This window comes from Echinops telfairi, unplaced genomic scaffold (assembly GCF_000313985.2).
Source record: "Echinops telfairi isolate 266 unplaced genomic scaffold, ASM31398v2 ScPeMD7_7417;HRSCAF=8455, whole genome shotgun sequence".
Taxonomy (NCBI): domain Eukaryota; kingdom Metazoa; phylum Chordata; class Mammalia; order Afrosoricida; family Tenrecidae; genus Echinops; species Echinops telfairi.
Genome location: NW_022111317.1, coordinates 6,595,645 through 6,609,568, shown reverse-complemented (window position 1 = coordinate 6,609,568; position 13,924 = coordinate 6,595,645). Strand labels below are relative to the sequence as shown.

General features: G+C 50.7%; 1 protein-coding gene and 1 pseudogene across 1 annotated transcript in view; both read left to right on the top strand.

The window, feature by feature from the left end:
* Nucleotides 1–11,654, top strand: part of LOC101648806 — a 21,415-nt pseudogene extending 9,761 nt beyond the window's left edge.
* A 1,863-nt stretch (nucleotides 11,655–13,517) lies between these two features.
* STIP1 (stress induced phosphoprotein 1) overlaps nucleotides 13,518–13,924 on the top strand; it is a 7,151-nt gene continuing 6,744 nt past the window's right edge. Inside the window, exon 1 of the mRNA XM_045297186.1 lies at nucleotides 13,518–13,529. Within this exon, the coding sequence (XP_045153121.1) occupies nucleotides 13,518–13,529 (12 nt within the window). The remainder of the gene's footprint in view (nucleotides 13,530–13,924) is intronic.

The window sequence follows — 13,924 nt, the reverse complement described above, 5'->3', positions numbered from 1 at the left end:
CACTCGGCCAAGTAGGAGAGAGGGCCGTCCTCACAATGGTGCCTGTGCCGGATAGGAGCCTACTGATGCCGCCACGGCGTCGGTCCATCTCCCCGAGGGCCTTCCGCTTTTCGCTGCCCCTACACATTACCAAACACGATGTCCTTCTCCAGGGACTGGTCCCTCCTGAGAACATGGCCAAAGTGTGTGAGATCAAGTCTCACCATGCTGGCCTTAAGGGAGCTTCCCTAACAAGGCCCGTCCTGTGTGAGTATGGCCCAACCGATGCCGGACCCCAGCAGAGCAGGCGGGAGTGTTGCCGGAGGGACAACTGGCATCAGAATTGGCGAAAAGGTTAGGAAGAGGAGGCATATCTGACCTGCACCTCATGGGAGCCAGCCTTAGGCTGATAATCTTGATGTGTTAGGCCGGGTTGACTAGAGAAATAAATCCAGAGACACGCATATGTGTATAAGAAAGAGCTTTATATCAAAAAGCAATTGTATATTGAGAAAACATCCCAGCCCAGTCCAGATCAAGTCCCTAAGTCCATTATTAGCCCATATGTCGATACTAGTCCATTTATTCCTCTTTACACTCACGTAACACATGATCACAGGCTGGTGGGTAGAAGGTCTTGTGGATCCAGGGGCAGTGGAAGCATCTCAGTGCTGGCGCGGGTCTCCACGCGTCTCCTCCAGCTCTCTGAGTGTCTCCACAGGAGGAAAGGGAAGGCAGCCAGAGAGAGGTCCCACCTCCAGGGAGGAAGACAGGAGTGTTCCCAGAATCCTCAGGAGAAGGCCACGCCCACACACCATCATCATTGGCTATGACCTGATTGACAGGCTAGGCTCCACCCCTTCACTCAAGTTGACAGATTGACAACCCTCCTCTCTCCTGACGGCAAGCCGTTTTTTCCAGCAACTGAAGGTCACCGAGTTAATAGCTTGTAGGCTATTTAAGAGAACCCGTTTGCCACATTTAGAAGTTTGATCTATCAGTATATGAGCGTTGGGTAAGTGATTAGGGAAAAAAAAATGTTTGTTAGGTATGTAAGTCTCTTCTGCTGGGGATCTGAGGGGTGAGGGAGGACCAGCTATTCCTACTCTGTAAAATGTGCTCGGGAATTTAATTACCTAAGTTTGTAATTAGCATTCATTTTAAGAAGAATTCAATCTGTTGAATTTGCACGTTAATTAAATATTAATCAAAGAATAAGCGAAGGTAATTGTTCTTATTTTTACACAAAACTTGGGAGATTTATAAATAGAAGGCAGGACTTGCACGTTGCCCTCGGATGCCGAAGAAAAACTCGTAATGTTTTTAATTTATAAGTTTAATAAATACAGTATTAATTTAAAAACACGACGCCGTAAGTAGCTTTACTTCGCATGAGAGGCCCTCACTGAAATTACAAACCTCAGGACAGCGACTTGTGCTGTGGCCCGGACATCCACAGACTCCCAGGCCCATCCGTCTGCCCAGTCTGCCCATCCCTCGGCTGCAGTACCCTCCCCGCTTCAAAACCAGACTCAGGGAGCAGGCTTTTCTCGCCTGAAATCCTTGTATTTTGTTTCCAGAATTGATCTTTCTGTTGCAGCTGTTGAGTCTGACCCCAGCGGAACCCACACATAGTCCACCGCTTTTCCCCACGTGTTTTTTTCAGCAATATGGATTCCGTCCTCCGATCGGCACAGCTTGAGCTCCTCCCCCTCCGTTATCGAAAGCTCACGGCCCCTTGCGTTTTCTCTCTATCTTTCAGGCTGTCATTGGGTCCCAGGCCTTGGGGACAGATCTTCAAAGAGCACACCCTCAAAGCGGGCGCTCTTGACCCGTTACGGGTGGTGTGGTGGGGACGCGCTGGGCTGCTAACCGCAAGGTCAGCAGTTCCAAACCACCCTGTCCTACAGGGTCGCTGTGAGTCGGCACCGACTCGAGGGCAGTGACTGGTTTTGGCTTTGATTGCTTGGTGTTTAAGGAGACTGTGGGGGAGTTTTTTGCTTTAAGGGTTAAAGATCAGCCGTCTCAGGGCAATCGTTTTAGGAGGGTTCATCCAACTCCAATGGTTCCAGAAAGTTTGGGGCCCAGGAGAATTTGAAATTGTATCCTGCATTCCCTCGCTTTTGATCAGCCTCACTCCGTAGACTCTTTGATCGAAATGTCTAGGCCAGATACCACCCAGCTCTTCTGGTCTCATGGCAAAGGGAGGCCGTGACCTGGCTGTAAGCGTTGCAGAGACCGGTCACCAGGCCTGCCTTCCGCAGTGCTGCTGGACGACTTCCCACCACCAGTCTTTAAATGACCGATGGAGCACAAACTGTTTGCACCACCAGTCACGCCCCCACAATCGGGACCTGGCAAGATCCCAGCTCTCCCGGAAGGTCCAGGGCAGAGCCCCTCACTGCCCAGGGAGCGTCATGCTTCCTGGCCCAGGGCCACCAGGCTGTGTGGGAAGGCCTCCAGTAGCGCCGCCTCCAGAGAGCTGCCCGCTGGGACCTGCTCCATCCTGGCTACTACGGGAGAGGAGAGTCGTGGCCCACCAGAAGAAACACAGGACTGGCAGGTGCTTTGCCTGAAGGAAAGGGACAGGGCTTCAGAGGGGTGCCACGTGAGGCCACGTGGGTGAGCGGACCACGAACAACACAACACGGAGCCTGTCCACAAAGGACTCTGGGAAAGAACCAGAGGACCTTACTTAGAAGTGACTTGGGCTGGAAAGAAAGCCCACCACACATCTGACCTCATGGTGACGGCAACTGGAACCCATGAACTCGTTCAGAAACATCTGTCCCTCCCAGATCAGACATGTTTTCTCCTGGGCCCTCAATGCACCGTACCTGTCAGCGACAGGATGAACAACACCTGGTCCTACATCATCCTCACGATGGTTCTGACGGTGGAGCCCGTCTTGTTGAGGATGAACCTTTTGGAGATCAGCAGAACACTGTCAGATCTTGCCCACAAGTAGCTTGTAGTATGTAAACCCCCACCCTGCACTGCTGGGTGCAGACCCCTCTCTACCTGGCTGACACCTCTGTACGGAAATCCCCGAGTATGTAAAGTCTTGTCTGAGCGACATGACTTTTCCAGGGTAGTACTGTCCCTGTGGGTTTCCAAGACTGTAACTCGTTAGCAGAGTACTTAGCGACGGACCTTCTCCCTCAGAGAACTATTTATTTCTAATGACAAATCAATGAAATGTTGTCTTGAAGCATGGTGTGGCATGGGTAACAGTCTTCACACCAGGGACTCGTAGGTGGGCGTATCTGCAAGTGGACGGACCCACCTGGAGACGGATAGAGGAACGGTGTCTCGGTTCCTAAGACCATGGGAAAACGACCTCTGTGAAAGAGCCGTTAGACCCCAAGGGGTCGTGACCCACAGGTTGAGAACCGCTGCTCTGTGCCATGATGGCCCTGCATCTTGGGTAGGACCTGTGGGAGAAGAGGCCACCTGCTTGTGGATCTCCTGGGTGCCTTCCTGCATCGCCCCAATTGTTTATTCTTGCAGGAACCAGGTTCATTTTATTAGAGAACTACTCGGGGGGTGGGGGCCACCACCTTCCCGATTAGAGTCTTTCTCTGACATCACCTGTTAGAGGAAGCCAGCCTCTTTCAACCAAAGGGCCGGTGGGCACAATTGCATGGTTATAACATGTGAAGATCATAGTAAAGTCACAGAGAATAGGAGGGGCAGGAGGGAGAGTAAAATCAAGGAGTCAGACACCTTTCATGGGGGCATGCTCACCTCAGCCCCTCTTGGTGGTCCACGTGGAGATGGGAGAAGACCTTTGCTATCTTGGGACATGTGTAGGTAGCCAGAAGGCATGTATATTCAGTATGCATACGTCACAAGGTGGTTGGTACCTACATTAAGGTCCCTGAGGTGAGGAAACCAAATACCATACCGGTACCTGCATTGGGGGAAGGTAACAGGGGGGCAGGGGGGCAGGACGGGAGGAGATGGCACCAGGAGTCTGCTTCTGCAGGGAGATGGCATCAACCAAGTGCTCACTGGAAGGCAGCAGAGCTGTGAGGGGAGAATCTGTGGGAACAACATTTAAAGTAGGATCATGTACTTGGACTTTACCTTTAACGTACCACAGGGGAGGCTTTCCCACCATGGTATACCAGCTTTCCAGATTGCCTCTGTTCTAAGTCAGGGAATAGCGTCTCCTTCATATTGCCCTCACTGTTTGTTTCCCACCAGCACCCAAGACATTGCGGGGATTCCAGGTCCCGTGATGATTTGATGTCCTTCTGTCATTGCGGCAGTCTTAATGAACCCCCAATGACAGGCGAGTGGCTGCCTTTCGAATGGCCTGCATCAGGCTGTAGCATCTGGAAACCTTGTAGACCAGACTCCCGACAGTCGCTGCTGGTAGCGGGCTCAGGTTTTCTCCGTGAGTTAGTTGCAGCCTGCGTCAGCTCGGGTGGCAGACACCTCCCAAGCCCGGGCTCAGGGTGCAGCACAAGAACCTAAAGACTGGGAGAGTGAGCATTTTCTGTGATTCAGACAGAGACCCCTGCTGCTGTGGCCCCTATTCCAGTGCAGTTCCCGCCCCCCAGTGGTTTCATTGATGTAGAACATCCAAGTGAGGCCAACTAATCATTGGGTCTCCTGCTTAGTCTTGGGGGTAGGTAGCGGCAGCCACGGATAATTTGTTGGGTGCGGAATGTCAGGGGTGGCTCCTGCCCAGACTGTCCCCAAGAGTCTCACCATGTGGGCCCGTCCCTGGCCACTTTGCTCACCGGCCTCTTCGGGTTGAGTGGGTGACCACTGTGTTCAAAGCAGCCCTCACTTGTTCTTCCGGTGTGATGCTGCGTTAGAAAGGGTTCTCTAGAGAAGCAAAACCAGGGGACTTCCGATGATATCTCTATAAGAGGATAGGTTTATACAGCGAGAAGGCAAGTAATAGCGAATTAGTCCACACAGCCGTACAACAGGCTCAGTTCAACTCATTTTCGTGGAACAGCGAATGCACTGAAAGTCCTTCAACTCACGTGGGCTGCCGGGTCCAAGGTCAAGGAAGCAACGAGGGGAGTCAGACAAGGCAGGCAGAGTCAGCCCACAGACAGCAGGGTGGGTCGGCAGCAGTTAGTGACTCGGGAGCTAGGGATGGATCTGGAGCTGATGGGGTCTGGAGCTCAGCACAGCGACAGGATCCACCAGCCTCAAGCTCAAGCAAGTACAGCAGCATGGTGAAGCAGGTCTCACAGGAGCCTCAAACTCTAGAGCTACGGGTTGGCTTGGCCCACAGGTAGTGTAGCACACAGACTGAGGCAGCAGCATGCCGGTCCAATTACCAGGGAGCAAGAGGAAGATGGGATGGATGTTGGCTGTCTTTATTTATTTCGGTCGTCCTCCAATCAAGCTGCGACCTGATTTAACTCCACCCACATGTTCCTATTGGCCTAGTTGGCACACTACACCAATCACAGAGGTTAACATAATAGAAAAGTGGAAAAGTACCATTCATACTTAAGACCTGCTCTAAGTCTAAGATTCCAAGCCAGTGAATCCAAGCAGCTCCGTGGCCACCAAACAAAAGTCCGTTGGAATCCTTCCCACAGGAGAGTAAACTGTGGCTGGCTCATTTCTGAGACTGGGATAGAGAAAAGCATGGAGCATTGACAAGCTCCATCACCGAGCACCAGTCTCCTGGGACTGCTGTATGTTCGGCATCATTGATACCATGTCTGGAACAACTGAAGCCCACGGTGGCACTACTTTATTTAGACCTCAATAGCACAACGTCAGGGAGCCCTGGTGGCACTGTGGGCCAGGCACTGGTTCCAATTGCCAGTGGCTCTTTGGGAGAAGGGCCACAATGTCTGATCCTGTCAAGATGTACAGTCTCAGAACCCCTCCTGGAGTTGGTATGCATCGGCGTCGACGAGATCGCCGGCAGTGGGTTTTGCTCCAGGAGTACACTGCCAGCCTCCTGGATCCCTGGGTGTTTCCACAGGCCATCAGCAGCTGTCAGACAGAGGATTTGTAAGCACGAGCAGTCCAACCTTTCGCAGGTCTAATGAAAGCAGTCATCTCCAAATTAACAACCTGAGCGGGTTGGGGCAATATCCAGTCGGTACTGCCTTGAGGGCCGACGTACACACCTTCACTTTTACAATATCAAGTAGAGGGAGGGACTGTTCCCCAGTTAGACATCATACCTATACCAATGATGCATTCAGGTCAGGGAGACGCAACTGCTTCACATAAGACCCATTTACATCTTCTAATCCCATCCAGACTGTCATCTCAGTCCCACTACCCAGGGCATCCCCGTGTCCCTCCAGCCTAGCCAGAGGCCCCTTCTGGATGTGATGGACTGGGTTTGGGATTGCAGATTTGGGGGCTCCTATATTCAGGAGCGCCCAAGAAGGTCTCTCTCCACGCCCCCAGGTCATTTTACCCACACGTACGCATAAGGCCATGGTCCCCTAATGGGCGCTGTCTCAATTCTTCTCTATCAGGCGTCCTCAGACTACAGCCTGCGGGCCACATGCGGCCCGCCAAGGACATTTATTCAGCCCGCTGGGTGTTTTTGCCCGTTTTGTTTTTTACTTCAAAATAAGCTATGTGCAGTGTGCATAGGAATTTGTTCATCGTTTTTTAAAAAAACTATAGTCTGGCCCTCCAACGGGTCTGAGGGACAGTGAACTGGCCCCCTGTTTAAAAAGTTTGAGGACTGCTCTAAATCAACTAGCTGAACCTTTGCTTCAAAGGCTCAAAAAGGTCGGACTCGCCATCGTTTAATTCCTCCCACCTGGGGTGAGTAGAAAGGGCGCTTCTCAGGCCCCTTCAGTGTTGGGAGACCAGCAGGAGTTTCCATTTGGTCCTACTGAATCTCCTGTACTGTTGCTTTAGAACTCTTGCCTCAGTTCCACCATGGACTGTATATTCGTGCCATTTCTTAGTAACCATCTCAAAATCTCCGTCCTGGTGTGGTACGTTCTTTCCCCACTGCCTCTTCCTGTTCTCCTATGAATCATCTTTATGTTCCCTGCAGCTTTAAGACCCGTGTGGGGCAGCTGTGCCCACAGACCCAGCAGAGCTGCAGATGGTTGCTTTGGTGCCCAGCAGCACGGTGACACGGCCTGTCCATATGGACGGGGGGCTCTTGGTTCCCCTGTCTGCCACGATCTACACAAGGGGGATCCTGGTCACGGTAAAGGCACTCCAGCATGGCTGGCGTAAGCGGCACTTCATCTGTTTCCTCTGAGTTGATCACCGGGTATTTATAGGGGCAGTAAACAAATCTCACGGCAAATTGTATTCAGCCCACCCGGCTGGCTGTCTCTTCTGGTTTGACCGGGATCTTTGATCATCGGTGATGACTCTCCCACAGTGAACAGTGGGTCTTGCAGACACCTAAACATACGCTTCCGTTCCACCACGACCGCTGTATGAATCACACCATAATCTATTTTATTAAAAGTTCTTCAAGGACCGGAAGATCTACCAATCTACAAATAGCAGCAGCTTCTCAACACCAGCCCCTCCAGTTTCCGTGGTTTTCGGTTTTTCCCGTTCCCCTCCCAAGCTGCCTTCTTGGCATGAGTGGCCATATGGGTGCTTTCTGCTCGTCCATTATGATTTTTCTTCTCTGGCTCGGTGACGTAGTGGCCTTGCTGGTTGCTCACATCAGCCCTGGACTTGATTCAGTGCTAGACTCCACCCCGGTGCTCGTTTCCCGTAGTGTGCATCTCCTACGGATAACAGAAAGGAAGGGCTTTTATGTCTTGTCCATCCCTTATCACTCTGTATTTTTATATGCCTTCGGCTAGCCAGTGCCTCCGGAGCCCGGATGGCAGAGTGGGTTCCAAGTTGAACTGCTAACTGCAAGGTCAGCAGTTTGAACCTACCAGCCACTCTATGGGATGAAAGTGAGGCATTCTACTCTCATCAAGGGTTACAGTCTCTGAAACCTACAAGGGTGGTCTACTCTGCCCTGTAGGGTCACGATGAGGCAGGATCAGCTCCATGGCAATGCAAGCCAATCCCCAGGAGGTAGACCCTCCACTCCTGCTTCCTATGAACAGGGTTTGCCTTGGAGAATTGAGTGCAACACAGCTGCTTCCCCTCATGGATTGTTTCTGTTTGAACCCATCCAGAAACCACAGGCTTCTCATCCTCCCGTGTCTCTCCTGTTTTCAAAGATCACATATTACCGTGAGCCTGGACTGTGGCAGTGACCTGCACTTCTGACACCAACGGGAAGAATGGGGTGGTGGGCACATTTGACTTCCTCTGATTCCTGCGGGGAATGAATCTCGCCATCAGCAGGATCAGTCCAAGGCTGATTTCTAAGAGGTCCGGGTCAGACATGCCTCCTCTCTCCAGCTTTTCTCCCACTTCTGGCACCAACCAAATAATCAATTTCTTTCCCAAGTATCAGCACAAAGCTGGCCCCGATGAGGCAGAGGGGAAAGATGCTCCAAAGGCCCAACTTTTCCACATTGTTGTACCACTCCATCATGTCTAACACCAGTTCCTACCCCTTCCCTCAGGGCCCAAGCCGTCTCTGGACTCAGTAATGCACTACAATGATTCACATAACTCATGAACCGTATACAGTTAAGTGGTTTATGAGGGAAGTAACTGGTACAGCTTGGGATTGGGATCAACTTGGAAGGAACTGGAACAACTTAGGACGCAGTCCTAGATCAGGACAGCTGCTTCCTGCCCTCTGTTGTCAGGCCCTGCGGGAGGTCTCCCTGGGCAGGTGCGATCCCCAACGCTGGTCTCTTGGTTCCTGCTGCCTTGCACTGCTATTGTTCTTGTGGCACTGCGACCTCCCACTGTCTTCTGTGCTACCGCTCTTCTCTGTCTTTCGCCATGCCTCCCTTTAAGCCTGGCAGGATGACCAAAAAAACCTCCCTAATTAGGGTTCCATACCCATTATTTGCATGGCACCACCCCTACAAGGCATTTACATTATTAGCAAGATATCCAATCCCCTTGATGGGCCACAAGCACCTCATTTACACAGCCCACCCAGTCACTAGGTGGAAGTTACAGAGACTATTGGCAGAAGAGCCGCATTCAGTAACTCACAGCACTGGCCAGGCATGGGTTTTGAGTGCTTTACAAAGGCCAATTCATTTATTCCTCACAACTACTCTATCGATTGTATCAAAACCCTTTCACCCCCCTTTCAAACATGGAACACAACCAAGACACAGAGAGGTCAAGTGCATCCTGTGAAGTCACACAGCAGATGAGTTTGTGTAACGTCCGTCCCCTGCACTGGAAGACAAGACCCATGAGGGTCAAAGCTGCATCTGTGAGCTCTCTTGTTCCCACAAGAGCCGCTGCACCCAGAACAGTGGGCTGCACACAGTGGGGTCCTAACATGCGTATAAGGGAGAGGCGAGACTCACCACGAGAGGGGGCGGGGGGAAGCTGGAGCAGTGATGGAAGTGACAGATCTCAACAGTCCACTGGAGTTGGAAGAGCTGGCCTGGAGGAGAGGCAGGGGAATTGGCAAATGCGTGATGCCTGGATGCGTTTCCACGTTGAGAGACCTCATTCAGCAGGTGAAGAAGAGCGAAGACCCAAAGCCAGGAGCCCTCCCTGCTCTGTGCTAAATCCTGTAGGCGTCTCCTTCGACACGTGGTCGGGATCCCTCTCCTCACTCCTCCCCTGCTCCCAAGCCCCCTCGGGGCTCCCTGGATTCTGGTGGCAGTCGGTCCAAGGGATCCCCGAGTCTTAATAAAGGTTCTCTATTTTACTTCTTTGGGTTCTAAGATCCATCGCGAGGGCTCTACAGAAACTCACAGACAACATTCATGATGAACAGGATTTATGAATGAGGTGAACAAGTTGTATTGCCAGTGAGACGTGCTCAGGGGAGTTGTCTATCAGGACATGCTACCGAGTTTCAGGTCTGCTGATAAATACCCAAAGGGGTGCCTCGCTCTGCTGGAAGCCTCACTCTGAAAGCACTCAGCTCACGCTCCATGGACCAGCAAGCCCAGCTCCCTGAACTAAGTGCCCAGAGGTACCCCACTCCATTAAGCCTCAGCCCCAAAGGCACTAATCTCTCTTTTGGTGGGGTCAGCAGGTCCAACTTCCCCCAAATGAGCACCCAGAGGCCCCCCTACTCCGCAAGCCACCCTCCAGCACTGAAGCTCTCAGCTCTCCTTGCTCCGAGGGTCGGGAAGTCCATCCCTGTTCCAGGCGCTGGCTCCTGGTTCTGCCGCTCTTCCTCAGAGGGTCTAGCTGTCCTCCGGATCCAGGGGCTTCACTGCGCAGGGGTCTCGGGTCCAGAGGACGCACCACTCCTGGTCCTTGCTGGTCATGAGATCCCTCCTCCTGCTTTTTTCTAAAACCGTTTTATTGGCCCTTTATCCACGTATCATGCAATTCCATAGTTCAATCCTATCAAGAAGAGTCGTGCGATCCCGCCCACAATCAATCAACGTGAGAACATTTTCTTCTTCCTTGTGCTCCTTGTTATTTGTGGAATTGTTTGTTTCCACTGTGGCAAAAATACACACAATGGAACATGCTCCCATTCAACCACGTCGACATGTATGATTTAGGGCCATTGATGATACAGCCATTGCTGTTTTCCTGATTGTTCCACCACGTGAAGGTGAACTCAGGCCCCCCCTAGCAAAAGCTCTTCCTCCTTCAGGCAGGTTTTCTGTTTAAGTCGTTTTCTTGACACAATATTCACGTGCCATCCTTCCATAGTTCAGTCGTTTTTAAAAGGACTTGTATTTACATCATCACAATGCGTCCCAATGCTCCCTCCACCTTCCCACATTCATCGATTGCGCCCCAATTCCCCTCTCCCGCCCACTCACCCCATGCCCAAGAAAACATTGGATCAGTTATTGTCGCCATGCATCCATTCCTTCTGCGCTTCACGCAGTGGGGAGCCTCACAGCAACCATTAAAAAGCAAGCGCAAAATGAGACAGAAAGAAGGAAATCATGATAGGAATGATAGAAAGATAAAAACAGAGCTGTTCTGTAGCAGGGGCTCTCCGAAGTTCACCCCGGGTCACGGTGCAGGCCTGACCCAGAAGAGGACAATCCCCGAGACTAAGGAGGAACCACCTCCTCCTGCCGGTCAAGGGCAGGGGCTTGGTCTGCAAAGGGAAGAGAGGCAGAAGAGGACAATGGTTAAATTCATGATCCACAAGCCGCCACCGCCGACTGCAGCGATGTCCTGCGGCTGATCCCGGAACTGGCTAAAGAGGAATCTATGGAAGAGCAAGTAATATTAAAGGAGAAAGATCTGCTGCAAGATGGCTTTGGAAAACAGCCCTTCTACCACTGCCTAGTGGACACTGGACCCCGGAAGGCCACAGCATTGCTGGTTTGGCCAGGTGCTATGTTACCTAGGGTCCCTGGATGGGCAAGCCCTGGTGCCTTGAGGTACTTTGTGATGAATGGTTACAGAGGCTTTGGCACTGGGTCGGAAATTCTGGAGCCTCTAAGCCAGGTGGCTGTGGAATGTCGCTGCAGCAGCAGCATGCACTTTGTGGTGGCCGAGTGGAAGGAATCATCATTATCAACGTCTACAAACACAGAGGCGCCTCTGGCCAGTCCCGCCAAGAGAGATGGAGACTGTCCGAGATCCACCAGGAGGACTTGCTAAAGATGGCGGAGAGGAGTGGGCAGGGCTGGCGTGGCAACGACAGGTTCCAGTCTAAGTAGAATAAACGCTTGGCCCTCTTGCTCTCCGGCCCTGTTGGTGGTAGAGCCGCAGAACGCACCCCACTCCAAAGCTGTCTTACCAGTGGTGTCCTCCACGAACGTTTGAAAGGCAAGAGTCGATTTTAAATAGCCATTTGGAGTCCGTTTTCCCCTTGAACATCCTTGATAAACAACAAAGCAGTGTGATCTTCACTTAGGAACAAAATTCTTGTGAGTCATTTAATTGTGTACGATGTACATATCGGCACTTAAGAGTTTCTGTTTGGATTCTTTTGTCATGAACTACCCTTTGATGTAAATATATATAGTAAGAAAGAAAACACCAACAACATTTAAAAAGCCGAAGAAGAAATTGATGTCGAGGAATACAAGGGAGAAATATTTGAGCCTAGAGCAAATTCAGGCTGGGTCAAGATAGAGGTCAACTGACCAAGTGTCTTGTTCTACCATGGTTCCGCCCACCACAATCAAGTTTACAATAATCTCTGTCTGATAGTAAAGCTATTTCGGTCCCTTGCCTGTGGCTAGAAGGGATCTGCCAGAGACAATCTGACTAGATCCTCTGCAGATGGATTTTGGGCTCCCACACTCCTCCATAGCCTTCTACAAATTGGGTGTTCACAATGTAAGCTCTGATATTTCCCCCTTCTTCCTATTTGGATTTTGTTATCATCTTTGGATCACCAAAGCAGGTGTGCTTCTCCCATGTGGACTTAGTTGACGCCTCGTTTAGATGACTGCTTGTTTGGATACAAGCCTTTAAGACCCCAGACACTATTCCAATAGATAGTCGGCACCATCTGCTTTCTTCACCACCCTTTGCTGTGGCAACTTATCTCCTGTGATCTCTTCTTGAAGGCAAGTAGAAAGCAGGGCTGTTATAAGAACAAGAAGGGCTGTTCTTGGATTGGGGCTAGACCGACCTGGGAGCCCAGAATCATCCGCTTGTCCCCGGTTATGAACGACTCTGGTTGACTGTGGCTGTCATATTGTGACAAAACCAGAAACCCAAAACAACGACAACAAACGAAACCCCCCCAAAACGGAAAACAAAGGAATCAGGGAAAAAAAATTGTCAATCGTCCCCCTAGGGCATAAAGCCATTGCATTGGTAACATCGATTTATCCAAGGACACAGAATTTCAGGAACTGCTGATAGGAGTTTATGTGAGGCTAGTCTAACTGCGAGAGCTGCCATCCATGAGCTGTTGTTGCTTTGTACAGATCGATTTCCCTCCTGCTTCCAGGAGGGCTCCTTTTATCCAGGGAAACCTGGTCACCAGTACAGGTGACTCCTACCTGCGTCATCCCTACCTTCTTACCAGACCCCTGAGGGGAAAGGTTTCATACAGTTCCTCATGTGGTGGTGACCCCCCCCAACCATAAAATTATTTTCGTTGCTACTTCATCACTGTCATTTTGCTACTGTTATGAATTGGGCGACCCCTGTGAAAGGGTCGTTCGACCCCCAAAGGGGTCTCAATCCACAGGCTGAGATCCGCTGGTTTAGGAAGTACATCACCAGGGCTTTCTTCCAGGGCACCTCTGGAGAGTAGCCAACAGCTGAGCTGTTTGTACCACCCAGACCCTCCATAGATGTCAAGGTGAAAAATGAAATGTGAAATGCCAAGAGTTACTCCCAAGTTTTTTAGTAGGATGTCTGTTAGTTCCGGTGGACTAGAGAAACATTCATAGACACCCATACCCTGTTTCCCCGAAAATAAGACAGTGTCTTATATTAATTTTTGCTCCCAAAGATGTGCTAGGTCTTATTTTCAGGGGATATCTTATTCTTCCATGAAGAAGAATACAGTACACATTTATTGTTGGAAAAAAAAAGGAAATTTATTACCTGTATATGGTATGGTAGTACCGGTATGTGTGCAAGAGCGAACTTTCTATTAAAGAGCAATTGCGCATTAAGAAAACATCCCAGAATAAGATAGGCTGGATGAACAATCTGGAGGAGAAAAAAACATGGGGGGGAAAGGAAGTGGTGTTAACAAACCCAGGGACAAGGGAATAACAAGTGATCCAAATTGGTGGTGAGAAGGGTGTGGGAGGCCTGGTAGGGCATGATCAAGAGGAATGTAACAAAGAGGAATTGCTGAAACCCTGGTGGGGACTGAGCATGACAGTGGGACAGGAGGAAAGTCCAGGGAAATATAGGAAAGAGCTGGGAGGCAAAGGGCATTTATAGAGGTCTAGATCAAGACATGTACATATGCAAATATATTTATATATGAGGATGGGGAAATAGATCTATGTGC